Consider the following 27,262-nt stretch of genomic DNA (forward strand, 5'->3'; position numbering starts at 1 on the left):
GAGATAGAGAATGGGGGAATAAAGCTAAGGAGGGGAAAGGTGAAGGGAGGTGTTTCTAAGGTTTAGTTTTATTTCTCATTACCCTTTTCTCATTTGATTGGTAACAAATGAAACTAATTTCCCCAAGTCAAGTCTGTTTTGCCTGTGAGGGTTATTGGTGAGTGATCTCTCCCTGTCCTTATCTTGACACAAGAGCCTTTTGATGCATTTTCTCTCACCTGTCCAGTTGAGGAGGGCAATGACGCAGCAGCTTTCACGGTCACTTGTTATCCAACCAGGGTGAATCCACCATCTCCAGATATATATATATATATATAGTGATAGTTAATGAAGAGACTTCAGACAGTCCATTTGTGTCATAGCATTTGTTGTGATGAGCAACTTTAAAGACTGATAGAGCTAACCATGATAGTGAGTTATGTGTGGATCTGATCACCTCCCATTGAAATGCAGCCATTGCAGAGGAGCTGTCTTTGTTCTTCCAGCAGTGCCCTGATCAAACAGAGGTTTGAATCATTTGCAGCCTTTTGAGTAATGGAACTTGGCTTCCAAGTTGGTCATGACCTATCTCTTATGACATTCATTGGCTCATACCACAGTTAAGGATGCATTTAAGCTCTGTGTGGTTTCCAGATAAAAGGTAGGATCAGCCTCATGCCTAACCTTGCATGACTCTCTCCTCTTGAGGGATAGAAGCCAGTGGCTGACTGAAGATGGCAGCCAAATACTGCCAGTGCTTTTATTGAACTGCTTGAGTGGAGGAAATCTGCCCAGAAGAATGAGTGTTTTGGGTAGAAGAGGGACATGTCCCTGGGGATGTGAAACAGCTCTGAGGTGGCTGGTGCTTGAGCTTTTCCTGCAGTCATTCATAGCTGTCTTTGTCCAGCTGCCTTGCATTTCCCAAGTTCTGCTCTCCTTTGGAGAAACCTGCACTCTGAGGATGAGTTTTTAAATGACCTCATTGATGAGAGTGTTCAATTGCTGTGGAGGGGAATCCGGTTGCAGGGTTTTGCATTAGAAGGCAATTATTTAAGTATTCTGACAGCACTAATTACTGACTGTGTTAATATACCCGCCAAAAAGCAAGTGTTTAATGTAGAGCAGAATGATGCAGGGCACCAGAGTTCTTTTCTTGGTGATAGATTATAGGCAATAAATCTTGTCACATCACAAAAGTCAAGGAGGACCTGGTGGGTTAATTTCCTCTCCACATGTTACTGTGGCAGCAGAAGCTGCATTTTCTCATTTTCAAATGATTTGGAGAAGATGCCTCTGAAAGAGATCTCTTCTGTGCTGGGGAGCATATGGGCACGGAGGGAACATTCAAAATGTAAGGTTGTATCTTCAGAGCGCTCCAGGAACATGATCTTGATTGATTCAGAGAAGAGAAAAAGTTTGCAGCATTGCTGCAGATCGTAGAAGTGACAGATTTGCTATTAGTCCAAGGATTGCTGTCATAGAATCCTGTACTGGTTTGATTTGGAAAGGACCTTAAAGCTCATGCAGTTCCAATCCTCTGCCACGGGCAGGGACACCTTCCACTAGAACAAGCTCCAAGCCCCTGTGTCCAACCTGGCCTTGAACACTGACAGGGATGGGGCAGCCACAGCTTCTCTGGGCACCCTGTGCCAGTGCCTCAGCACCCTCACAATAAAGAATTTCCTCCTTATATCAAAACTAAATCTCCTCTGTAGCTCTGCCCAGTGCTTCTGAGCATAGAGATCAAGACCTTATGTATCTAGAGGAACCCAGCTACCTGTTTCCATTGACTGAGTCAGAGGCTAAGTGTCTGTGTGAAAGACGTGCCCAAGGTTGGGGTGTTCTACAGACTGTCGGGGTCCATAGTGATTTGTCAGAATAGAGAGCAAGAGGCTGCTACAGAGGTGCTTTTGCCATGGCTGCTGTTAAGCCTCAGACCATACTTTCTGTGAAGCAGGCGTTTCTAGATGCTGAGTGGGGTCAGCCTAAGCTCTGTGCTGGGATGATTAATATGCTGCTCTGCACCTTGTCTGCTTATCTGGGCTCCTACATTTTGACTCATGTCATAGAACTGAGAGACAGAACACTTTATGTGCATACAGCTTTCAGGCTTGAAGTAGCTAAAGCTGTCTGAAATGTTGTCATTGCTCTGGAATAGAGGGCAGAGAGCAGTGTTTTGGGGGTGAAATGGTGAATTTTCATTGGAAAAGCATGAGAAGGAACTTTTCAGAAAGATTTGCTCAAAAAGAAAATAAATCCTGATATTGCAGCCATCTGTTTGGTATAGGAAGAAAAAGGAAGAGAGATTTCCAATTAGGAAAGAAAAAGAATTACAACCTATAAAATGTCCCCATGTTTGTAACAGCTCAGTAAATGCATTTGCCTCTCATAAGTCTGTGTGTGTTCCCCATGATATTCTAGCAAGAGAATTGATTAACTGTAATTTACTGAACTCAGGCAGGCCTTTGGGCAGGCACAGCAAGGATTAGACCTTGCAGTATCTTTGGAGCTTGTGTTCCCATCTGCTCTTCTGTGCTGTACGAGGCGTTGTCCCTGCTTAAATGCCATTGTGTCTCAACACAGGGCTGTGTCTTCATGCCCTACCCAAATGCAGTGGCTCTCTGTACTTGCTTGCTGATTACCAACAGCATGCAAAGGTTAATTACATTAGCTTTGTCATTAACAGAGTCTTTTGGTAGCATAACCAGTTGACTTGGAAGGAGAGAGCAATGCCAAATGTACACATGTCATGCACTTACTGCAGCATTGTGATCACACTGCACCTTATGTGGTTGTTTACCTGCAGCAGGAAGTATGGATCTGAACAGCAGGAGAGGCTTACCTGAAACTGTTTCATGGCCATTGTTCATTTGATGATTCATTTGTCAGAGCTGGCTGGTGTGCTGTGTTGTCTGTATCTGCCTGCAACCATTCCAGGTTTTGTGAAGTTTCCCAACATTTAGTAATGAATCTTCCGGCAGGACGTCTGATGTTCCATAAAAAATGTCTCTTGTGACTTGCTGATATCTGGTAGATGGCTGAAGTTGCCAATTATGTATTGTTTAAACAATAATAAATTATATTCTGTATAGGGCAGATTAATGCTGAATTGTCTTCATGCATTTGGCTGAATATTGGTGTGGATAACTTCATTTGTTGCTAAATTACAGCTGCTTTTGGGTTAAAAGACAGCAATTGTGTAATGGATTGCCATATCCTGCAGGATAAGGGAGAAAGTAAAGGACTGGTGTTAAGTTAAAGCTGAGGAGCAGGAGCATGGGCATGTAGACCATGTTTACTCTGTTCCCCTCTACTGGATCCAGAGCTGGTACTTTGCAAAGACCCTTGGTTTGCTCCTCCACTGCAGAACACTGTTTCACCACACTTCTAGATCTGTCCTTGCTGAGAAAGGTATTCAGGCAGGTGCTCAAAGCTGCTGTTCCTGAGGCTTCAGCCTGCGCTAGAGATACAAGGACATGCTCTGGGGACTTGTGACCAGGGAAGACTGCTGAATTCTAAAGCATTGCCTTCAACCTGCCTTCTTCCAAACCAGCTTCCAAGCAGTTAGGAGTCTTGTCAGGTAAAATGTATGGTGGAACCTGGAGATTGCTTAGGATGGAGGCCAGGCCTCATGCTGTGAGAAGCTGCAGAAGTGTTATTATGGCAGGGCTTGTTGACAGAGCAAGTAGGAGAGAACACAGAGCAGTAGTGAGGAATCACAAGGATGGTTCACAGCTGCCTTACCAATCCCCAGACAAAAAAAGGTAGGCACAGATTTGTCTACCTGCTTCCCCACAGCAAGAGCAGTTACAGCCTTGAACATCTCAAGACCTACAAGCTCCAGAGCACGAAAGGGACCAACTCTGGACAATTTACTCTGGCTTTTCAGTTTGAGCTTTCTATTGCTGCTGAGAGGGATAAGTTCTTACACCTCATGAAGGGAAGGACACAGCAGTGCCAAAGTACTGCCCACACATGGGGAATGACCAAGCCCAAGCAATAGCTTGGGTGAAGCAGTGGGCCATGCAATTACTGCAGTTTGCAATGGCTCTGCACTTTGTGCATTTGTTCGCCTTATGTTATATCACAAGGAGCCTGAGTTTAACAGCTCTTGTGCTTTTCTTAAATGAAACATGAGAAGCCAAAGCCTTGCCTTGTTCTCAGTATCAAATGTTTAATCACAGATGGCAAAGTCAGAACAGATTCATGGATGTGTTTGCTTTTATACTGAGACTACTTTCACACAAATTCCATTTATGACTTTTTGTCATATAGGAATTCAGACCTGTCTTGTTTTAGTGGCTCTTTTGTTTTTCTTTCAACTCCAACAAAGGTATTTTTCTTCTATTGCTTCTTCATCTAGATACACCGAAGCCTTGACAGATCCCAGCTACAAAGGACAGATTCTTACACTAGCTAACCCCATAGTTGGGAATGGTGGCGTGCCTGACACAGCTGCTTTGGATGAAATGGGTCTCAGGAAGTTCCTGGAGTCTGATGGGATCAAGGTAACAAGGGGAGATGCAGACCTGATCAAACGGTGGTGTTAGCAGCCTGAGCATGTGTGTGTGCAAGAGTTTACTGCCAGCCTTATAAAAGTTAGAAGGAATCAATGATACTTAGCCTTTCACTTTCTTCTTCTGGATAGTGTTCTTTGGAGGAAGGTGGGAAAAGATAATCCATCTTTCTTTCTGTGCTGGGCTCTGTGCTGTCTGAAAGCAGTGTATTTCCCGTCAGTGATGGACATGCTACAGTTCTTGTGAACTGCTGTCTTGTGAACTGTTGCCCCAGAGAGAACAAACGCCAGTGAGAATGAGAAGCTTCTGCATACTGAGACTTTTCTCTCTATATCTGCTCTACCATAAACAGGGGAGGTGACAGTTGTGTGAAGAAGGCTGTATGTACTAGTGCAGGAACCAGTATTTACACTGTGGTGACGGGGAATGTTGAAGTAGGGCTGTGTCCATGCAGTGGTGGCAGTACTGAAAAATGGAGCAAAACCGAGTGATTGCAGAACCTGAGGTGAAATGGCTCCTTTATAAGCTAACTCCACTGGAAAATGGAGCTGATGTTTGAAATGAAATGTCACTTCAAAGTGAAAAGCTTTCTTAAGCAAAAGATGAATCAAAATAAAACATTTTGTTTTGTCTTAAACTTCCATTTTCTTTCTGATAAGAAGTGTTTTCTCAGTTCCATGCAATTTGCAGCTTTGGTTACCTGGAAGCCCCATTACTCTACGAATTTCCTAAGTAAAATGGCCCAGCTACAATCACAGAATGGTTTGGGTTGGAAAGGACCTTAGAATCATCCAGTTCCAACCTCCTGCCAAGGGCAGGGATGCCTCATACTAGACAATGTCACCCAAGGCTCTGTCCAACCTGGCAGTCATGACAGAACATGAAGTCTTTAGCCCTTTGCAGGGTGCACTCTCTCTATGAAGACTCAGATCTGCTGTCTTTTTGTTATAGAAGAGCAGCCATGCCATGCCTAGCCTTGTGTCCTGTCCATGATACGGTTTGCTGTGGATGAACAGTGAAAACTCGGGAGGTGCAGAGCAAGTACAAAGTGATCCTTCAGTGCAAAATGACATTTCTTCTCTCTGTAGGTTTCAGGTTTGCTGGTGCTGGATTACAGCCATGAGTACAGCCACTGGCAGGCTGCTAGGAGCCTTGGAGAGTGGTTGCAGGAAGAAAAGGTGAGTAATCTAGGGGTAACTACATGAGAACAGAGCTGTATGTGTGGGAACAGGGGGAAGAACTGCTGTCTTTGAGCTGGTAACAGCTCTTCTCCTCAGGTATCTTCACCAGTCTGTACTGGGTTCATTCTGTGCCTCTTAGTTCTCCGATTCTTCATCCATTTCTCTTTTTCAGGATGCCGTGGTATTTCCAAGATCTGTCTAGAAGGAATGTTAATTAAATGGGAATGTTTGCTTTTCCATGAAAGTGATACACATTAGCATTCTGTCAATTGTTTCTGTAGAGCTGCTCCTAGTAGTGCTGTTGTGGTCATAAGCACAAGAGATGTTGGCTGCCAGAACCCCACTGGCTTGGAGCCAAGGGGGTCAAGGATGTGTCAGTAGACTGCCACTGACTTGGGACAGCTGGGAGGGTTAGGTGCTTATAAGTAAGACAAAATGGGGCTCAGAAATGAGATTGCTACTTGCCACATGAGCTTTTTCATTTAGTGCTTTTTAGGGCAGAAACTAGACTTGAAGAACAAGGCTATTTTTGGGTGGAAATAGGGAGAAGTGTATAACAGGAAGGAAGGCAGCCTAGGTAGGAATGCTGCTCTTGCCAGAGCTCCTTAAAGGACACGTTCTTCTCAGCAAAGTGAGCTGGCTGCTATCTTCTTCTGTCCTAGCTGCTTGTTTTCCAGCTTACCCTTCTCTTGTGTTTTCTTCAGGTGCCTGCACTGTATGGGATTGATACCAGAATGCTGTCGAAATTAATTCGTGACAAGGTATGATCTGCTTCCCTTGATCTGGTGTGTTAACCTTGCTACTTCTGGGCCTTTTTATTATCAGAGCAGCAAACCTGGGGTAGCAGTGTTACTGCTGGGCTGCCTTGACCTCAGATGCTGCTCTTCCTGTGCCCTGTGCTCTTCCAAAGGCTCCCTATCCTCTCTACACAATGGTTTGAGGCAGAGCAGATCCCAGGGAGGCCCCTCTTCTTAGCTCTGCTTCGAGTTTTCTGTTCCACATAAGTGAACCAGTGTAAGCTGATGTAGATGAAAGGCCTCAGGTAGCTGTGTCTGACTAGTGTGCCAAACACAACAGGTACTAGTGTCAACTGCATGTTGCCTTGGATAGTGACAAGAGAGAGCGACAGTTCTGTGAGGCATTTTGCATATTAGGTCACAGACAGCACCTTTGGTCAGTGGAACTACTCCTGCTCCTCAGAGACAAAAGAAGGCCTACAATAAACTGATCTGGCTCCCTAACTCAGGCTGAAGCCTGTTATTATCTTTAATAGTCATTACTATTCTCTGGTTTCCAAGAGCTGACAATTGAAGGACATGAGCAGGTTTATGTTACTGAGTGGAGGTTAATGTTAAGGTACACTTCACACTGGTTAAAAGAGTGATCAAAGCCAGTCTGAATGTAAATGTGCCTTGGAGGATCTTTTGTAATGGATTATTTAAAGTTGCTTTTTTCTGTAGGTGATCAATTTGCAGTCTGTAGTTCAAGCCCACACCCCCTTTCATTCCACAGAGCAAAATGTGAATGATCTAGCTTGAACAGATAAGTAGCAGGAATGAGCTCTGGCAGGAAGACAGATTATTGTCCTGCTCTTACAGACCGCAGACAAGTGCAGTTTAATACAATAGAAAATGGCAATATGTTTTCTACTTTCAGAAGACCTACTGTTTAATGGATCAGCGTTCCTTTCATCCGAAGTGAAAGCACTTCCCATGTTTACCCTGTAACTTAGCAGTGCATGGGAGTAATGCCCATTATACTGGGCCTCTGAGTGGTATTGGTTTATGGCTTTTAAAATAGTGCATAATGTAGCCTTTTCTCCCATTCTGAAAGAAACAGCACTTCACTCCATGTCTGTTTATAAATTGAGGGGTGAGAACAGGGATTCATTATGATAAATTACAGAAATGAGTGGTGACTTGTTAAATTAGTCTCCAATGGTAAATGCAGGGGAACAATCTGGCAGAATAACCTGGCAGCAAGGCAAGACATGGGGTTCCTGTTTGAGAGCAAGGGCTTTAGGGCTTTGTCATCAGTGTATATGGGACTGACTGGTGTCTCTCATCATCTTCTGTGGGTCCCAAGAACCTGACTTGTTTAAGGTGATGCTGAATTTCTCAGCTCTGGTCCGTGCAAAGCAGCCTGGAGTTGCTTTTGTTGTGCTACTCAAGATGAGGTAGGATGTCAGATACTGATATACTGTCTTTAAAATTTACCCATAGTAGTGTGCATGGCAATGCAGGATGCTGTCTCCATCTGGCCCTGACAAGGATATTTCAGGTATGGCCAATGATGGCAGTATCTCATGGAAGTGTCACCAAACCCAATGAATAATCCAATGAGAGTGCATGCTAGTGTGATGTCCACAGGGTGGACTAACATCTTTTATATGAAAGTTAAAAGTTACAACAAAACATTGACTTATTCTGTGTTACTTTCCCCTTCCATCCTTGAAAAGTTCTGTACTGCACACCCTGTCCCCATGCTGAGAAGAGGTTAACCCTAGGTTAATCCTACTTATTTCAGGAGTGGGGCAAAGCCAAACCACTGAGAATTTGAACGAGCAGAATGCTGCTGGCAGAGCAAGCGTGGCCTGGCTTCTGTGAGGTGCTAACAGCAATAAAGAGTAGAGCTTGTGGAGGTGTTTTTTTTAAGCAGTTTCTTCAGAAAACAGTGTGCAGACCTGCCTCCTACATAGCTTTGCCTTACACCAGCTCTACTTCCTTGTATCTATGCACAGGAGGTGGCTAAAGATCTCACAGTGAGTTTCTATAAACCAGAAAGCTTCAAACTGCTTTGTGGATTACTCCCAGATCTATGGGGATCTGAATTCTAACCCTCTTGGAAGGCAACCCATTTCACGCTCACTAGACAGCTTGCCAGGCTGCCTATTAACAAATGTTACTGCTGACAATGCCTCCCCTGAATGAAGGATTTTAAATAGGTTATTTGATACCAAGTAAGGTTCAGGAACTTCTCTAAGATGCTAGAAATGGTTGTAAGCTACCAAGAAGCCATCTCTAAACAGCTGTTTCAGTTGCTGTGCCTGTCAGCACCTTGTCCCTGTGTTCACAGCCTTTCCTTTGCTAGTGCTTTTTTGTTGACTGGTGTATTTCCACAGGGCACGTTACTTGGGAAGATTGAATTTGAAGGTCAACCCGTGGAATTTGCAGATCCAAATAATCAGAACTTAATTGCAGAAGTTTCAACAAAGGTGAGAAATTCTTCTGTGGTCCCAAGGCTGTACACTCCAGGTGGTAACTGCTCCCCATTTGCTCTGGGGATTAGCCAGTCAATTTGGGAACCTTTTATATACCATGTACCTTTCCAGACCTTTGAAGGACTGTTGTCTCAACATCGTCCTTGCAGAATCCCCATGGCTTCTCGGGTACAGAGCTGAAGCTGTAAAATGAGCTGCGTTGAGCTAGATGTAGTCTGAACAGTACTCTGATCAGAGGACTGTGTGTTACAAAGACAGGATTGAGAAGTATTAGTGATAAGTTAGACCTAGTATATAGTGGGCATTTTCAAATGGAAGAACTACTAGTAAAAAGAATGGTTGTTTTAAGTTTCAGGAAAGCTCACAAAAAGATTTTGATAATCTGTGTTCAGGCATAGCTTTGTTGAGGTGATTCCAGAAGATATTTCTAGATTTCAAAAAGAGACCAGGTGAGGAATCCCCTGGATCTAATATTACTGGTGTTAGCTGGTTTGTCTGTGGATGTGTACAGATAAGCAGTTAAATTCGTGCCTCTGTTAGCTGGATATACAAACTATCTTCCACCATGAGCTGAGAAGAACATTACCAATCATGAGGACTTAGGAAACCAGGCCCATACTAAAATTAGTAACTATTCTTGTACCAATGCAAAGGCTAACATCTTAAATTGTGGACCCTTTGGGGTTTAAAGTGGGATAAAGTGTGTGTTTGGGTGCTTAATCCCATTGAAGTGAGAACAGGGTGTATGAATCTCTTCTACAAATTCCATGCTTACTGCAGCTTATTCCATGCTGTTTGCAGCTCCTTCAAGATCAGTGAGGCTGTGGAAGAGCTTTGCAAATAGTTGCTTGTTTACTGTTCTGCACACAAGCTGATATGAGAGTGAGCATGTGTGAGAAGCAGTCCTAAACAGGCTGGTCAGTGAGCAAGTGGGAATTTGAAGCACAGTCTCCATTCAGGCTTGGATTTACAGCAGTACCTGGTTACCTAGGATGCTGTTGGAATCAATAGGCCACTTCGTGAATATCACCTTCAGGGATCTCGCCAAATCATGCCAAAGCCTCCACTGTATTTTGAGTCAGGGCCTTGTTGCTACACAGAAGGATGGCAATTGCTTATTGAGATTGTGATCTATGATTGCAAGATGCAGGTGAAGCCATTTTGAGCAGTAACTCAGGAAAAGGTAAGGTTGCTGATGCTGAACTCTGCAATTACTAAGACAGAATTGCTGTAAAGATGCTGAAAATAGCTTCTCAGATGGAGATGCAATGAGATTAACAGAGCCTTGGTGGTCTCATTATGTTCATAACTTTATTTTATAGGCTTAAAAAGCAGCATTGCAAATAAAGCTGAAAATGAAGTTAGCTGTTCAGTGTTGATAATTACTGGACGTGATAATCTATATGTTGCCAAATAACTATTTTCATGTAAATCAGGATACAGTAAGATCAGGAATCTGCTTATCAACTGTATATTAGGAGTGATTGATTCCCCTCACCTCCCCACTTCTTTAGAAGGCTGATGGTATAGCCCATATTCGCCAACATTGCCTGTACAGGGTGGGGAATATAGAAAGCTGCCAGTATTCTGCAGGGACTTCTGTCAGAGACTTATTTTGGTGCACGTGGTGATCAGGGTCCCAGAGCAGATGAGAAGTATTTAACCACTTGAGCCTAAAAGGCTACTTCCATCCACACATAAAGATAGCCCTATTCCCACATCATCCTTTCAGACTGAGACAGTTTCTTATAGGCTGTGCAGTGAACAGATGAGGGAAGTCCTCTTGCTTTAGAAGGAATATATTTGAACAGCTCCCTGATCCAGTTCCCAGTCTGGTTTCTGTCTAGGCATACTCTGGGCCGGATGCGGAAGTCAGAACTCTGCAGTACAGAGGAATAAGAAGTGTGAGAAGAGGGGCGAAGGTTGTGAAGAATTTGGCACCTACAATCAGCCTAGCTGCTGAAGGACATGTAACAAATCACAACCTAAGTAATTAGACAGGGAAGAGCTTAGAGAGTGAAGTAATTAAAGTATCTCAAAGCAGTTTTGTACCTCAACTCCCTCTGGCCATTAGAACAGCCAAGGAGAACATCTGAGAGAGATCTTTGCCTCATAATGTTTTGAGACTTTAAAGTATGGATGTTGTGAAGAGTTGGGGGGTCTCCAGAAGCCCTTTTGAAAGATAAGGTGAATTTATTCTAAGGGACTCTGGCACATGACAATAAATTAGTTTCTGTGGAAACTGAACACCTTAATCTTGAGATTATTGAAACCCACCTTCCAGAAGCCTGAAGGTCAGCAGGTAAAAGACCCGTACAATTCCTGTGCAGTGCTGCAGTTCCACCATAGACTATGGAAGTAGAATCTACTTGTGTATTGGTGACTGTGAAGACATTGTCGTATTTGATGTCAGGCATGGCTTCATATCAGAAGTCTTGAGTGATCTAACAAGACCCAGTTTCAATATGATTTCCATTCTACTCATTCTCAAAAAGAGATTGTAGGGTACTTTGCCATCTGATGTAATAGCATGAACTACAAGGAATCTTCAGATACAAAATAACTCCTTTCAGCATTGCACAACAGGAATTATGACAGCAGTCATGTCCTCACAGGTCAGCTAGGGACCATTGGTGACTCATGTGTTGTGTTGCTGCTCAAAGCCTTGTAGTGAAGAGAGGTGGCTCTTTGCAACCCATCTCTTCCACCCTTCCTCCTTAGATGTCAATAAGTCACTCCTGTTAACGATCAGAGCTTGCCTCACATGGGACATGCTCTTGCATCCTAAAACTCTGCTTCTCAGTCTTTGAGCAGGTAAAAGTTCAAACAAAAACTGAGTTAGGAGAACACAGGGGGAGGAGTTGTAATATTCTGCTAACAACCTTCATCTTGAGTTCCCTGTAGGGGGGATGTCTCTCCTTCTGGCTGGTCATAATCCTCCCATAAAAGGTTCGGTTTGTCACCCTGCAACAGGTGTATTGGGGATGGATTTTAGCATCTCTTCATAAAGGGCCCAGCAGTGAAATATGAATGCCAGGGAAGCTGATTAAACAGGAGTTACTTAGTTTAAAAAATTAAATAGAGACTTTATTTTCAGTGGTGTGTTGCACGAGAGAAAAGCCACTTAAAGTATGCTTATCAATATCAGCTTGCAGAAGCTGAGTGTAACTAAAGGGAAGCACAGAGATTTTTACAAGGAAGAAGACTGCCTTATGTGCTTATTGATGAATAACATCCCAATGTGGTGATAACAGCAGTCATGTAACAAGTAAAGTATTTCAACAAGCTTCAGAAAGAAGCTGTCTGTAAATAACCTTATATTAGTGCTACAGCCATCTGTCAGTATATCTGCGTGTTGCAGTATCAAGGCCCATATGGTGGTTTGACCATTTTTTTTTTCATGACTAAAAGATAAGTGGATGTACAAAGCATAATAGTTCGGATTTGGGACTGGTGATGATTAACTTTGTGGACTGGGTTAAGGAAGAGTAGCTGAAGGAGGAGGAGAAATGTTGTCTGACATGTCAAACTGTCAGGCCCATATGAGCAAAAGCCGTGCTCGGTGACATGCTTAGCCTGGTCTGTACTGCTGTGATGCACTGGAGGTCACCCATAGGCGATCTCCAGCTGTGCTATGCTTTGGTCTTACTGTGATTGGAGGGTCAGCATAGTGTTGATGTGGTGGATCTGCAGCTGGTGTGGAGCAGCCTCACTCCACTGGCATTAGCAGGATGACTTAACTGCAGCTGAAAGTCTCTTGCTGTGTATCTGGTGTTTCTCTCGGGCTGCACTAATCAGTGAGAACTGGCTTGCTGCTTCACTGCTAATGAGGTAAAACACAGGAAAAAGCTTGTCATTAGCTATGGAAACAAGTGATTTCTTAGGAATTGCTGTAATCAAGAGTGTATAAAAGAGCATTATAACTTCTGGTCTCACAGAAAAATGAAGGAAGTGCTAATGCCTGCAGTGCTTCCAGAGATTTCCCTGTGAATTGATTGTTAAGTACTAGTTCTGGACGGTGGTGAAATGTTACTCTGCTCCCTGTCTTCCCTGTGTTCTGTGAGCAGGGGGTGATCGGTCATTTACAGCATGGTCTGTCTTTCTATAGGAAGTGAAGGTTTATGGCAGAGGAAATCCAATTAAAGTTGTAGCTGTCGACTGTGGGCTGAAGTACAATATTATCCGCCTGCTAGTAAAGGTAGGTCAGTGCTTTATGTCCTTCATCTCTTGTTTTGCTTTGTCAAAAGCCTAGACTGTTCTCATTAGCCTTCCTTCTACCTGGACACATCCATTCCAGTAGCAGTTGTGCTCCTAAAATGAGGTACACTTTTTAGGAAGATTTTTATGGGAATGTGGTGCACTGTATTGAGGAGGTAAGGAGCAGGACCTGTGCAGCAACCTCTCAGCCATGAGAGGAGTTCCTAGGTGAACTTTAAAAAAGACAAGGCATGGCTTCTGTAAAGAGCAAGCAAGGAAGGTCAAGCCAACACTGTAAATAACAAATAAATGGGGATAAGATTTTGCAGTGAGGGTAGTGAATAGCTGAAACAGGCCCAGAGAAGCTGTGGAATGTCTGTCCTTGAAGATATTAAAAACTCAACTGACCAATGCTCTTAAGCAACCTGCCAGCAAGCTGAACTTACCCCTGCTTTGAGCAGGGATTGGAGCAGGTGACCTCCTGGAGTCCCTTCATCCCAAGTTATTCTTTAAGCCTATGATTCTGTGAAAATCTTTTCCTGTTGTTAGCACAGTGATTGAGCAGTCCTCACTTCTGTAACCACACAGGAGGATTAAAAGGGGTGTCCTCTCATTCTCCGGATCTACTGGGTTTCCCTGTTTTTGTTCTTTAGTTTATGTGGATATTCCCATTTTTCCCATTTTTCATGTGCAGGATCATTTTTCACATGGCACAGAATGAGGTTGTGAAGTCCTAATTTAGCATTTAGGATGAATGCACTGTGTAAAAATGACCATGTTTTACATGTGTGCATGTGTTCACATGTGTGTATGCTTTGTTTTTGCATTCCATTAGTAAGTTTTGATCTTGGTGAATTTCAGACAAACTTGACAGACATCGAAACAGCTCAAAGTTACTAAATCTACCAGTTTTGTGAAAATAATCTGGTCAGATATGGAGAGAAACCTTGTTTTTGTCCCTGGCAAAGGGATGACTTGAAATCCAAACTCAGCCTTTGGGACATAAGAGCACAAGAACAACCTCCTCACAAAAATGCATTTCTTCCCCCCCTCCCCATTTCTTGTTCCCTGTTCTTTTTCTCCTAGCGAGGTGCAGAAGTGCATTTGGTTCCATGGGACCATGATTTCACCAGCATGGAGTATGATGGGCTCATAATTTCTGGAGGTCCAGGAGATCCCATGAAGGCCCAGGAGGTGATTCAGAATGTCAGAAAGGTACAGTGTAATAGCCATAGGTCAATTGTTCTTCTTTGCCCCTCTTTTCAAGTGCCTGACTTCTATACAGTTGATGGTACTAACATGTTACAGACCAACTGTTAAATGATTTCATCTGCCTGGGATATTTCTCATCTTCATCCCCTGGAGTTGCCTTCAGACCAGTAGTTACAGTAAGGATATACAGACCTCAGTGAGCAATACATGATTACTGTGCTGACCTTGCCGGTGCCTCAGAGTAGCCTGTGCTCTTTCAGGACCTCTGTGACCTTTTGAAAGGACACTCCCAATTTCACAGTGTTCCCATTTGAAACAATGTCACACACTGAATGGCTGTAATGCAGAGTGTCACTGCATGTTCTCCTCGAGGAGACTGAGACATCAAACCGTGTTCTGAGGCTTCCCTCTCAAAGGAGAGGAGTAAACTTTTCCTTTATAGGCTGTTACCACCCATACATTCAGCTTTGTTGTGAGTTTGTGAGAGAACTGGCATGGTTTGTGCTGGAATTGCTGAACACAAACACTTCAGTGTCTCCTGAAAACCTTTTTGTTTTAGGTCCTGGAGAGCAATCGTCCACAGCCTTTGTTTGGAATTAGCATGGGGAATCTAATCACTGCGATAGCAGCCGGAGCTACTTCCTACAAGATGCAGATGGCCAACAGGTATGGCAACTCTTCTGCTTCCCAAGACCCAGACAAACCAGCTCAGCATTGCAAAAGGCCACATAGAAGCAGTGCATTACTTCTGAACTGACTTAATGAGAGCTATCATGTCGGTAACATTACTTCTTCATTCCAGCTCTTCTCCTTGCCTTTAATTTAAACTGCCATGTCATGTATTACTTTTTCTGAGGGTATTTTGAAAGTCTTTGATGTAATTGATCCCCATCAAACTGAAGAATAGCAGAGCTTCTCCTAGGATTTATCATTTTGAGATTGGCTTCCAGTATTGAACAGCTAGTATTGAACTGCTCTGTATAGCCCCAGAGTTATCTGCTCTAATAGTGATATTTGAACACATCTGACTCTTCTGCCCTTGGTTCTCTGATCTTTTCTCTTTCAGAGGACAGAACCAGCCTGTCCTGAATGCAGTGAATGGACAGGCTGTCATCACTGCTCAGAATCATGGTTATGCTATTGACAGCTCTACCCTCCCACCTGGCTGGAAACCTCTCTTTGTGAATGCCAACGATCAAACGAATGAGGTGAGCTCATGCTTTCCAGGAACCTGCACATAGCAGCCCCTAGTGAATGAATACTCTCTCTTACTTTATTTCACCTCCTGGAAATTTGCTGTCAGATTACTATTAGTTATTAGGGCTAAACTTGGTGATCTGACCATCTGCTTTACTTGGGGTTTTGCCTGACAGGCCAAAAGGGGTTGAGCCATTACCACTGTTCTCCATACTAGCCCAAAGTGTAGGATTGCAACACTGACCATGTGATTTCTCTTGAACAGCTGCCTTATTAACTTTTGAGATCTCCCTGCTATCAGTGATGCTCATTCAGTTACTGTCATCTTAGGACTGGTACCATAGGTGTCACAGCCTGGGTCATTATTCAGTTGTGTTGCTTCTGTGTTGCCCAGCACAGAAAAGGAGTATTATTGCAGTCTACTTTGGCCTGTTGTTGTAATTTATATCAGTTATTTAGGTATTTTCAAAAGAAATTTCCCCCATGGAAAGGAGCAAGGAAGTATCTGAGACAATCATTTTCATTCCTGCAGGGAATTATGCATGAGACCAGACCGATTTTCACAGCACAGTTCTACCCAGATGCAAATCCTGGGCCAAGGGACACAGAGGTACTGTATGAGGGCTGATATGAACTTGGTTTCAGAGGTAGCCTAGGGGGTTCAGATATGTATCAGCTACAATTACAAGTCTTTATGTTGGTGACAGTCCCAAATCTTGGGGTTTGAAATGTTGGGATCCTAACAGAGGGCCCAGTCATGCATAGGCTTGTGTCTGCTTAGCTTGATCCCCAGCTAATTCAATCAACAGCAAGGCATCTATTGACTTCTGTATGCTTTGGATCAATGATTCCATTCATAGGATGTGTATGCTTGGAGCCCTGATGGGATTATCTGTGTGTTCGAAGTTACTGAAGTGTTTAAGCCTTTGCAGGATCAGGCTCAAATCTCTTGAGGGGTAATTGCAAAAGGAAAAGGTTTTGTTTTTTTTTTTTACCAGGAAAATACGCTAGCCAGATGCTTTGTAATAAAACCATTAACTTTCTAGTATGTTTTAGTTCCACTTTCAAATCTTATAATTACCGTAGAGTTATGTAAATGGATTCACACTTCCTCACTCTGGTTCTCCTAAGTGAAATGAAATTTTAATCCCCCATCTGTGACTTTGCACAAACTCTGTAACAACTGGCTGTGTAGCTGCAGAGTATGACTAAGCAGCAACAGGGGATGTGGAATGCAAAGGGGGCATGTCTAAACATAAATAAACCATTTAGCATTACTTGAGATAGGAGGATGGAAGAACGTATCGAAGTGCTTATTTTAATCTTAATTTCATGATATTGATTAAACCTTCAAGTAAATATCTTGATATCAAGAAGTTTCATAGCAATCTGATTGACTAGTGAATCTTAGAGAACTCAAAACAACCCTCAGCTGTACCTTTCCCCAGTCTGTGCACTCTGGCTGCTGGCATGAGTTCTATAACACAGTGCCTATCGTGATGGTCATGCAGGACCCATCTGTGCTCCTTCCATAATTCCCAGCAGACAGCTTCAGGAGTGGTGTGGACAAGGCTCTGCAAGTGTGTGGTCAGATGGGGAGCCTTTCCCACTGTCTGTAGCTTCCTCTGGAAGGACAGTACTGATGTAGCACAACTGATGTTTAGAGATACCTGTTCAGATCCCAGATCTGCAGCAGGCTTCATTTGAGATGGTTCCTTTGAGCTAGTTAATGTCTGCTTTTCTGTATTTTAGCTTTTAATGCACGTTCATTCATTGCATTGCCAGCCATATACAAGCAGAGGATACAGATGTGATTGATATGTGTTTTCTTCCTGATATGATCTCACTTCCTTGAATTCAGCTTTGTCAGATACATCAAACTTGTTAGACAAATTTCAGGCAATGATCCCCTCTTCTCTGATGGTGTAAATCTACCTTCTGAAGGCAGCAGAGCAGAGCTAAGAGCTTGGCATTTATTTAGTTCCACTTTGGTGATTAAATACATGTGTTTATTTTTCCTAGTTCCTATTTGATTCATTTATTGCACTGATTAAGAGAGGGAAAAGCTCAGTTTCCTCGGTCCTGCCCAAAGCTGGAGTGACAGCTTCCAGAGTGGAGGTCAGTGTACAGACACTCATTATTCATGCCTGTCAGTGAGGCACTTGTTAATTCCTACTGAACCTATGGTACAAAATGGCACAAAAAGCTGACCAAGGAAGTCAGAGGAGGCTTCCCTTGCAAAAGACTTGTCAGCTGCCTATCTCACTGTCATCAGGGGTTTCATGTGTTAACAACTCCTTTTTCTTTGAAGGTTGTAAGATCTGATGTTTCATGTGGGGTACTCTCATGGCAGTATTCGAGGTGCCCTGGGATAATCTGGCCTTGAGATTCTGTGCCAGCAGCATAATCTTGGTGTTCTGTTGCTTAGCAAATAAGTCTGCAATTCTTAGTGTGAGCTGAATTTCACAGTGTTGCTGTCTTAGAAGGCAGCTGGATTTTGCGGGCAGCCAAAGTTAAGCTCATGATACAACTAACAGGTTTACTGTATGCCCTGAATATAAGTCATGTGTTTCTCTAAGCAGAGATATATAGGACAAGTCCAGTAGAAATATTCTTGGAAGTAAAACTGCAGTGGTTTTGGACTTGACTTTTCTCTCTTTAAGACTTCTGTTTTGTAATTTGAGACCGTTCAGTGCTGAACAGTGTCTGTTCATTCCAACATCCTCTATGATAGGACTGATTTTTTTTTTTTTTTTCCATGCTGTTTGACATTTCTAGGTCTCCAAAGTGCTCATTCTAGGATCCGGGGGTCTGTCAATCGGTCAAGCAGGGGAATTTGATTACTCTGGATCCCAGGCTGTGAAAGCCATGAAGGTGAGAGGATGCTCTGAAAATACTGACTTCATGTGTTTCATTTTTCCCCTCTCCCAGCTAACTCCTCCTCTGACTGGGGCAGGGAAGCTGGTGAGAAAAAAGGACTAGGAAAATCTAGTCATTTTTTGTTTGTGAACTTGTTGGTTGAGTGATGTGAATTAACCGCTCGGAATTATCTTCCAAAGAGATATGTTCTTAAGCTTTCCATTGCAGTCTTCGAGCAGTCTGTTGTTTGGGATATGTGACTGGTGACTCCAAGCTTGTAAAGATCAGTGGAAATGAATCACAGAATAGTTAAGGTTGTCAAGGACCTTAAAATCATCTAGTTCCACCCCCCCCTGCCGTGGGCAGGGACACCTCACCCTAGACCATGTCACCCAAGACTCTGACCAGTTGGGCCTTGAACACTGCCAGGGCTGGAGCATTCACCACTTCTTTGGGCAGCCCATTCCAGTGCCTCACCAGCCTCACAGTAAAGAACTTCCTCCTTCTATCTAATCTGAACATCCCCTGTTTAAGTTTGAATAGAAGGAATAGGGTCAGCAACACGTGAGCTGCAATTACTGGAAGTTTTGTGTTGTGCCAACACATTGCAATGCAGAGAAATATCAACAACAGCTAAGATGGTTGGCTGCTGTCAAGATTGTTATGCAAAAGATTTTGAACCCCTTATCAAGGCAGGTTTTCTAAATGCTATTTGTTTTAAATGGGATGAACTTTTTAAAGGTCATATATGCCAAGTTTTGTTTCCAGAATAGATTGATAATCTTGAAAGGAATGAATGAGAAGTCATTGCTTTGGGTGAATTGATGAGAACTTGATGATCTTTAAGAAAGTTCCTTTCAACCCTAACCATTCTGGGTTACATGCTATGGGAATTCTCCCAACTGTTCTGAATACAGGTGGGTTTACACCAAAAGAGGAATGGAACCCTTCTGGAGTATTAGTCATGCACTGTCTTAATTAAGTTGTAACAAAGGTCCCCAGTCAAGATGGGTGGCCGTTGTGCAGAGTGCCCTGTGTTTAAAAAGGCAGAAGTTGGAGGAAGGGGTTGCAAGGGCAAAAAGTGAGTGGATTAAAATCCAACATCCCAAACAATGTGTTATCAGTAAAATGTGTCCCTCTTAGCAACAGTGAGCATTAATTCTCTCATTAATTGTCTTCCTTATCACTGCTAGCTGGTCCTTAGACACCCTGCCCCAATAAGTAGGGAAGAAAGGGCTGAGCTGTACAGATACACTGTTGTTGGCAAGTGAGGTACCTCTCCCTCCCCCATTCATTACTACCAGAATTATAGCTATGAATTTCTGAATATGTTCATTAGAGAAGATAATTTGCTCAAAGATCTCCCCTTTTCCTTCATCACTGCCGTGAAAGCTACCCAGTTTGGGGTCATTTCTCTCAATTTTCCATAAGGATTTTCTCCCTTCTTTCCCTTTGCTGCACCACACATTTCCAAGGAAAGTGTTTCATGGGGCAAGAAGGTCAGCAAAAATTTACATCTGGTCTTCAAGGCAGTATTTGAAGTTATCAAAGGACAGAGCAAAAAGGTTATACCTGAACGGAGGAGTCAGAGCTTTGAGTGAGAATCCCACTGCTCTTGGCAAACTGTGTGTTTGTTCCCCCAAACCAATGGGTCAAACACTCACAAGTTTTAATCAAACACAGAAAAACCCTATGGCATTTTCATGCTTATTGTAAGCTGGGCAAAACTAGCAATTTCTGTACTGGTCCTAGGAAGACTTTCATAGCATTTACGTGAGGAATGGCTGACTGAATCCAGCAACATTCTTCCTATCCTTTATTACTCTTCACAATTCCTGTTTTTATTACAGTCACAGTTGTTTCTTAACCTCCACAACTTCCATGTCACAAACCTTTCTATTCAGGTGTATTCTGCATCTCTAATCAGCATAGTTGGCAAATGGTTTGTTTGTAGAAGTTTATTGCTTTCCAAGAAGTTGATGGAGATCAGAGTGAGTCAGAAAAATGAGGCCACAGCCTTTGCTCTTCCCAACCCTCCTTTGCAACAAAGCACTAATACACTTCTTTATCTGCTTGTGGTTAGCTTGGGTCTGTTTTTGAGCTTGGCCACATTCTGGTCTCATCATTATTAGTAAAACTTAGTAGGCTTCCTCATTACACTAATATTCACTATATGAGGAGAGTTGATCTCCCTCAGACTTTTTCTACTAATGAGCCAACTGCAGTGAATGTCTGTAACTGTCCTGGGTTCAGCAGTAGCAGTCATGTTTCTCCTTCTTGGTAGCTGGTGCAGTGCTGTGTTTTGACTTTCAGCCTGGGAACAGAGCTGATAGCGATGTTTTGGTTTGGCCAAGGACTTTGTGAGCCTCATGCTCTGCCAGGGAGGAGGGGAAGCCAGGAGGAAGCAGAGACAGGACACCTGACCCAAACTGACCCAAGAGGTATTCCATACCACAGCACGTCATGGCCAGGATGTAACTGGGAGTTACCCGGAAGGGCTGGGATCTGCAGGGTTGGAGGAGGTATCGGTCAGAGCTTGGTCGGGCTGGGGGAGGGGCGAGTTATCAGTCGGCTGGTGCTGAGGTGTTGTATTCTCTTCCCTTGCTATTTCCTTTATCATTATTATCATTGGTGGTAGCAGTAGTGATCTGTGTTATACCTTAGTTACTAAACTGTTCTTATCTCAGCCTGTGGGAGTTGCTTTCTTTTCGATTCTCCTCTCTGTTCCTCCGGGAGTAGGGGGAGGGCAAGAAGGGGGGGAGTGAGTGAACGAGTTACCTGACTGGGTTTAAACCACGACAGTAACCAAGAGTGGTAAAACTCCCACTGGTATAGCAGGAAACAGATAAACTTTATCATCACCCTATTTCTTATATGTGACAGAGAAAATACAGCGTGAAGTTTTGGCTAACCTTTGTCCTGCGTTTAAAGGCAGAGTTTGTCTGAGTACATGCAGTATCAAATAAAAATGTAATAGGACAAGATTCTTAAAGCAATAACACCGGGAAAAGTAAAGTATGTTTAAGGAAAGTCAGAGCAAACAATGTGGGTTTGTACTGTTACTAATTGGTACAAAAGCTGATAACTACCTGGATATCCCATCAAAGACCTACTGCTTGGCAAGAAAAGATTGGGTTTTCATTAATTTTTGGTGACTTCTAGACTGACTTTCAACAGAACACAGACATGAGAATGCTGGAGTTTGTTCCTGTCTCCGCTGTGTAACTCCTAAATGTACTAAGCAATTTCAACCATGTTTCTGAATCAGGTGGGAATCACCATTCCCTGAAGAGCCATTGACATGCAGAGGCACGAAAGTAAAGAATTTCCATTAGCTCAGCCTGTTACAAGAAAGCGGGGATCCCTTATGGGAGAGTACATAGGGAACCGGACTTTTTAAATGCTGCTGTTGGTAAACAGCTTGTTGAGCCCCATCTCTCCTTGCTGCTGCTGTTAGATCTTTTTCCACATATTCTTAGTTTTAATGCATATTTTCATTTTTTCAGGAAGAAAATGTGAAAACTGTCCTCATGAATCCCAATATTGCTTCAGTGCAGACCAATGAGACTGGCTTAAAGCAGGCTGATGCTGTCTACTTCCTCCCCATCACTCCACAGTTTGTCACAGAAGTCATCAAAGCAGAGCGTCCTGATGGATTAATTCTGGGCATGGGTGGCCAGACTGCTCTCAACTGTGGTGAGTACAATATAGGCATTTTGGCACTCCTTGCAGGCAAACTCATGGTTTTTACTATGTGTTCAGCAGGCTTTATTTGTGCAGACATGCAATACCCATGTGCCTGGTACATTGTCTAAGTTACTAAGGACTACAGGCAAAGATACTGACCATGGGGGAGTGAGTAATTGCTGAGTTGTGAACATAACATCGAATTGCTGATTTTGATACTTGTAGACCACCTTGAGGCAGAGATCAAAAGGAAAAGTTAGCTTCTTCCAAACACTGCGCTCCTTTGCTTTGTGTTGGAGGTGATGGCCAAGTAGTAACTTTACTGATATTCCAGGTTTCATAGATATGAGGACAGAAACTTTCATGTTATGGTTCTGAGTTCTAATACTGACAACCTATAATAAAATAGCTGCTGAAGAGGCCAGAAAAGTTGTCAGCTAGTCAGCTACCTTTTGAATACTTTCTTCTTCTTCTGTTTACTCTGCAGGAGTGGAGCTCTTCAAGCAAGGAGTCCTACAGGAGTATGGTGTGAAGGTCCTAGGTACATCAGTTGAATCCATCATGGCGACAGAGGATAGAAAGCTTTTTTGTGATAAGCTGACTGAGCTAAATGAAAAGATTGCTCCTAGCTTTGCAGCGGAATCGGTAAATCAGATGATTTTGAAGATGTGATTACTATTACTGTTGTCCATTGGAGTTGCTAAAAACTAAATCTAGTTTTGTTGAGTGAAAGCTGAATACAACTGTGGCTACTGTAGTTTGTACGCTTTCACCATCACTCCCCACTGACTGATGCTGGTTCACCAGGATTTAGAATGAGTGCAAATGCAATTAAGCACTCATTTACTTGTTGACAAGAAAAAGAAATTGGGTTGAGGTGGCTTCTGTACTGCTCTTGTTGGAGTTTGGAGGAAACTGAACCAGGATGTTTGTTGGAGGGGTTATTTCATGCTAAAAAGTCTGTGAAGCCAGACCAGATAAGGACTTTGTCAATAAGGAAGTCCACACATAACTAAGGACAGAAGCCCCTCCTTGAGTCCATGTTCCTGTTTCCTGCTGTTTGGCAGAACAAAGCAGTATTATAAAGCCAACTGTTACTCTTTTCATCTTATAGTGTCTTACTGATGTGATTTCCAGTTAACAGTGTAACCAGAGTTGAGACTTTGTTCATTTGAATTGTTATTATACCTCTGAAAACTATTTCCATGTCCTTCAAGGTTGAAGATGCTCTGAAGGCAGCTGAAAAGATTAGTTACCCAGTCATGATACGTTCTGCTTATGCCCTTGGTGGTCTAGGGTCAGGAATATGTCCCGATAAAGAAAGTTTGCTGGACCTTGGTACAAAGGTACGTCTGCAATTGCAAGCTCCAGGAGTAGACCTGAACATCCGGTTTTCTTAGATATTCTTCTGATAGTCACAGACACTGGAATTGTACATACCCCACCTTTCATCTTACCTGTAAATTGTTATCCTGATTCCTTCTCATGCCCTCTGTTCATGATTCCTGCTGACTCGGATAACAAACATGTTAAAATTACAGATCTATTCAATTCATGAGAAACAAGTCATTACTTGACTGTTTCAGCAATTTGGGTCTGAAAATAAACAGATTGGACTATATTCACCTACTTGCGGGAGTAAATGGCACATGAAGGCTGTCAAGGAAGTTGAAATGTTTTAAATGCTGAGTGACAATGCATTATCAAGGACAGAAGATAGGCTTGGGCCTCTGTTGTGTTTCTGTCTAAAGACAGCATTTTTGATGGTCAAAAGCTCATGTAGGGATTTAATGGGATGACACGTCATAATTTGACATCTACCAGCTGTCTCTGGCTATAGAAACAGCTCTTCCATAGGAAATCTGGGATTGGTTTTATAAATTTGCTGTGAAAAGTAAGCAGATAATTGAGGAAAACAAAACGAAACCCAAAAAGCTTTTTCCTTGGCAAAAATGTGGAATTTTAGGAAATAAATCTCTGTTTCTTAGTTTTTTTCTTTCCCTGATTTGCTGAACCTCTTAATCTTTCATGTATCTCTAGGACAAAACACAGCAGTGTTTTGTCTCCAGTGTCTTACTGGGGCCAGTAAGATATGTCTGTGAAAATGCCATTTGTGTATCCTTCCATGCTGCTCCCATGCAAACGGACTTTGGGTTTAGTGTGCTTAGTGCTGAGCAAATATCTGCTCAGGCAGTGTCAGTTGCAGGGAGGCCCAGTGGACAGGACTTGACAGATACAGGAGGAGACATTGGGTGCAGTAACCCCACCTCACAGATTGATGGCTGAAGCTGGAAACACTTTGCTTGCCCAACACACATGGGCTTTGTTCAAAGAAAGCAGAAATTCACTCAGGAACTCTGGGAGTGCAGCTGTCTGAAAAAGTTGATATCCAAATATTTTTCAGTAGGAAAACCTGGTTTTGATCAGTGTTTCTTGGTGTTCTTTTAAGGTGATTTTGAACATCTCAGTTTTTCCCTGAGATCTGTAAACCAGCTGCTCTTGATAAGCATCTTATTAGCTATGAAACTTCAGAGTTGGGCAGTTCATATCTTTAGTAAGTGTTTCACAGTTCTGAAACTCTTTCTTTGAAAAGCCTGATTCTGTTTTACTTTCTAAATAAATGTTTTCATTTTCTCAAAAGTTATACTAAAAGAACTTCGGCATTTTGAATTGGAGTAGAACAGAGTATTTAAGTTGGAAGAGAGCTACAATGATCATCCAGTCCAACTGCCTGACCCACTTCCATGCTCACCAAAAGTTAAGGCATTGTCCAAATGCCTCTTAAACACTGACAGGCCTGGGGCATTGACCACCTCTCTAGGAAGTCTGTGCCAGTGTTTGACCACCCTCTCAGTAAAGAAAAGCTTCCTAATGTTAAGTCTGAACCTCCCCTGATGAAGCTTTGCAGAATTCCCATGCATCCTGTCACTGGATACCAGGGAGAAGAGACCAGCACCTCCATTGCCACTTCCCCTCCTCAGGCAGCTGTAGAGAGCAGTGAGGTCACCTCTCAGCCTCCTTTTCTCCAAACTAGACAAGCCCAAAGTTCTCAGCCACTCTTCATAGGACTTTCCTTCCAGCCCTTTCACCAGCTTTGTTGGCTCCAGCAACTCCTGTCCCAGTTTATGCTTGTGCCTGGCATTAGTCCATCCTGGGTGCAGAATCTGGCATTTCATCTTGTTAGATTTCATTCCATTAATCACAGCCTAATGCTCCAATCGATCTAGATACTTCTACAAGGCCTCCTGTCCTTCAAGAGAGGCAACAGCACCTCCCAGTTTGGTATCAACATTTCAAAATGTGCAGCGGAAAACAGTTTGGGTTAGAAACCTAGACTCATAGATAGGGTTGGAAAGGACCTTAAGATAATCCAGTTCCAGCCCCCTTGCCATGAGCAGGGACACCACCCACTGAACCATGTCATCCAAGGCTTTGTCCAACCTGGCCTTGAGCACTGCCAGGAATGGAGCATTCACACCTTCCTTGGACAACCCATTCCAGCGCCTCACCACCCTTACAGTAAAGAACTTCTTCCTTATATCCAATCTAAACTTCCCCGTGTTTAAGTTTTATCCTGTTACCCCTTGTCCTATCACTGCAGTCTCTAATGAATAGTTCCTCCCTAGCATCCTTATATGCCCCTTATAAATTAAATGAGTTAAATTAGCTCAACTTTGGATGCTCGTGTCTACAGTCCAGCAGAAACTCCCTTGTTCTCAATTACAAAGGTGATCTGTAGTAATTGTGTGAACTGGGTTTTCAGACATAGGACTCTGAATTGTATGTAATTCAGAGGACTGAACAGTGGATGTTTCATAGCCCACATACTTCAAGTAATCTGTTCGTGTTTCCTGAGACTGCTCATTTTGAGTGAGAGAAGGCAATAGACAGTAACACAGGAGCAGCTTGGATTGTTTTACAAGTGTGATTGGGCATTCCTGCTACATCCCCACAGATTCAGTGTTTGTGCTGAGTGTGAATGTGAAGTGCCACTCCTCAAACTACTTTTGCTTTTCATTTTCTGTGTGCAAGTTTGACAACAGAGCTAAGGGCAACAGCTGACTAACAGCTTGAGCTAACTACAGAGGGCACCAGGCTGCAGACTGATGGATGGGCAGCATTAAAACAAGAAGCTTTGCTAAAGGATGGATGAATAATGTAGCTCTTATTTTCTAGGATTTTAGGAGACAATTGATTAATGTTTTTTATCTGCTAATATTAAGGCCATTTATTCACTTTGATTATGCTTGTTTACCAACAAGCTGTATTTTTCATTTTGTCGCTTTCACTGAGGAGTGCTCTGAAGATCTGCTTAAGAATAGATCATGAATCTTGCTTCTGGTTAGTATGCCAATGATAAGCAGCATTATTAATACTATTAATTACATAGTGTTTGCTGGAACCCACATCCCCATCACTTAGTCAATTCAGTCTTCTGCAGTTCTGTTGAAGTCCGTGGGGCTACCCACATCCACAAAAAAAAACCCACGTGTCTGCTGCATGATTGAAGCCTTAGATGTTTTTATATTCCTGTTTGTTACTTATATGCCATTGCAAGCTCATGTGCCCTGCCTTTGTTTTCCCATCAGGTCACATAAATATTTTCCTGTACTTTTCAAATGAAGCTAATCTTTTTTTTTCCTTTAAAAAAGAGAAATATAAAGTGCTTGTTGTCAGTGCTGTGAACTTCACTTGCCTTTATCTTTCAATTTTCATGTTGGTCTGGGATGTCTGAAGATAAGCCATAGAAGTCTTAAATATGGAACATGGTCTAATAAGTTTTTCTTTTTTACTGTTTCTTTTCCCTAACATATTCCCAGGCATTTGCAATGACTAACCAAATTCTGGTGGAAAAATCAGTTGTTGGCTGGAAGGAGATAGAGTATGAAGTTGTGAGAGATGCTGCTGATAATTGTATTGCTGTCTGCAATATGGAGAACATAGATGCTATGGGAGTCCACACAGGTAGGCTTGGCCACAGGCTGGGTAACTGGAAATTAGCTTTTTTTATGCCATGCCCTTCTGGCTGCTGTTACTGACATAGGTTTGTGGTTGATGAAGTCACTCTAGAAATACTCTTCAGATCTTGGGTACAGCCAGCTACAGTGTGAAATGGACCCCTATGATCCCTTTTACTGTGTGACTGCCTGACCACTCCAACTCTGGGCTTCTGACTATCTGTGCTTTTCATCAACTGTGCATCCACAGGTTAG

At 42.8% G+C, this 27,262-nt stretch overlaps 1 protein-coding gene across 1 annotated transcript in view; it reads left to right on the forward strand.

Annotated features, from left to right (window-relative positions):
• CPS1 (carbamoyl-phosphate synthase 1) overlaps positions 1–27,262 on the forward strand; it is a 107,621-nt gene that overhangs the window by 26,023 nt on the left and 54,336 nt on the right. Inside the window, exons 4-18 of the mRNA XM_057412335.1 lie at positions 4,343–4,487; positions 5,585–5,674; positions 6,382–6,438; positions 8,799–8,891; positions 13,006–13,095; positions 14,181–14,309; positions 14,866–14,972; positions 15,373–15,514; positions 16,036–16,113; positions 17,526–17,621; positions 18,282–18,377; positions 21,869–22,058; positions 22,537–22,694; positions 23,267–23,395; positions 26,870–27,014. Coding sequence (XP_057268318.1) covers positions 4,343–4,487; positions 5,585–5,674; positions 6,382–6,438; positions 8,799–8,891; positions 13,006–13,095; positions 14,181–14,309; positions 14,866–14,972; positions 15,373–15,514; positions 16,036–16,113; positions 17,526–17,621; positions 18,282–18,377; positions 21,869–22,058; positions 22,537–22,694; positions 23,267–23,395; positions 26,870–27,014 — 1,745 coding nt within the window. The remainder of the gene's footprint in view (positions 1–4,342; positions 4,488–5,584; positions 5,675–6,381; positions 6,439–8,798; positions 8,892–13,005; positions 13,096–14,180; positions 14,310–14,865; positions 14,973–15,372; positions 15,515–16,035; positions 16,114–17,525; positions 17,622–18,281; positions 18,378–21,868; positions 22,059–22,536; positions 22,695–23,266; positions 23,396–26,869; positions 27,015–27,262) is intronic.

This window comes from Pezoporus wallicus, unplaced genomic scaffold (genome assembly GCF_028554395.1).
Source record: "Pezoporus wallicus isolate ANWC-B61680 ecotype Strahan unplaced genomic scaffold, APGP_CSIRO_Pwel_v1 contig_6566, whole genome shotgun sequence".
Taxonomy (NCBI): domain Eukaryota; kingdom Metazoa; phylum Chordata; class Aves; order Psittaciformes; family Psittacidae; genus Pezoporus; species Pezoporus wallicus.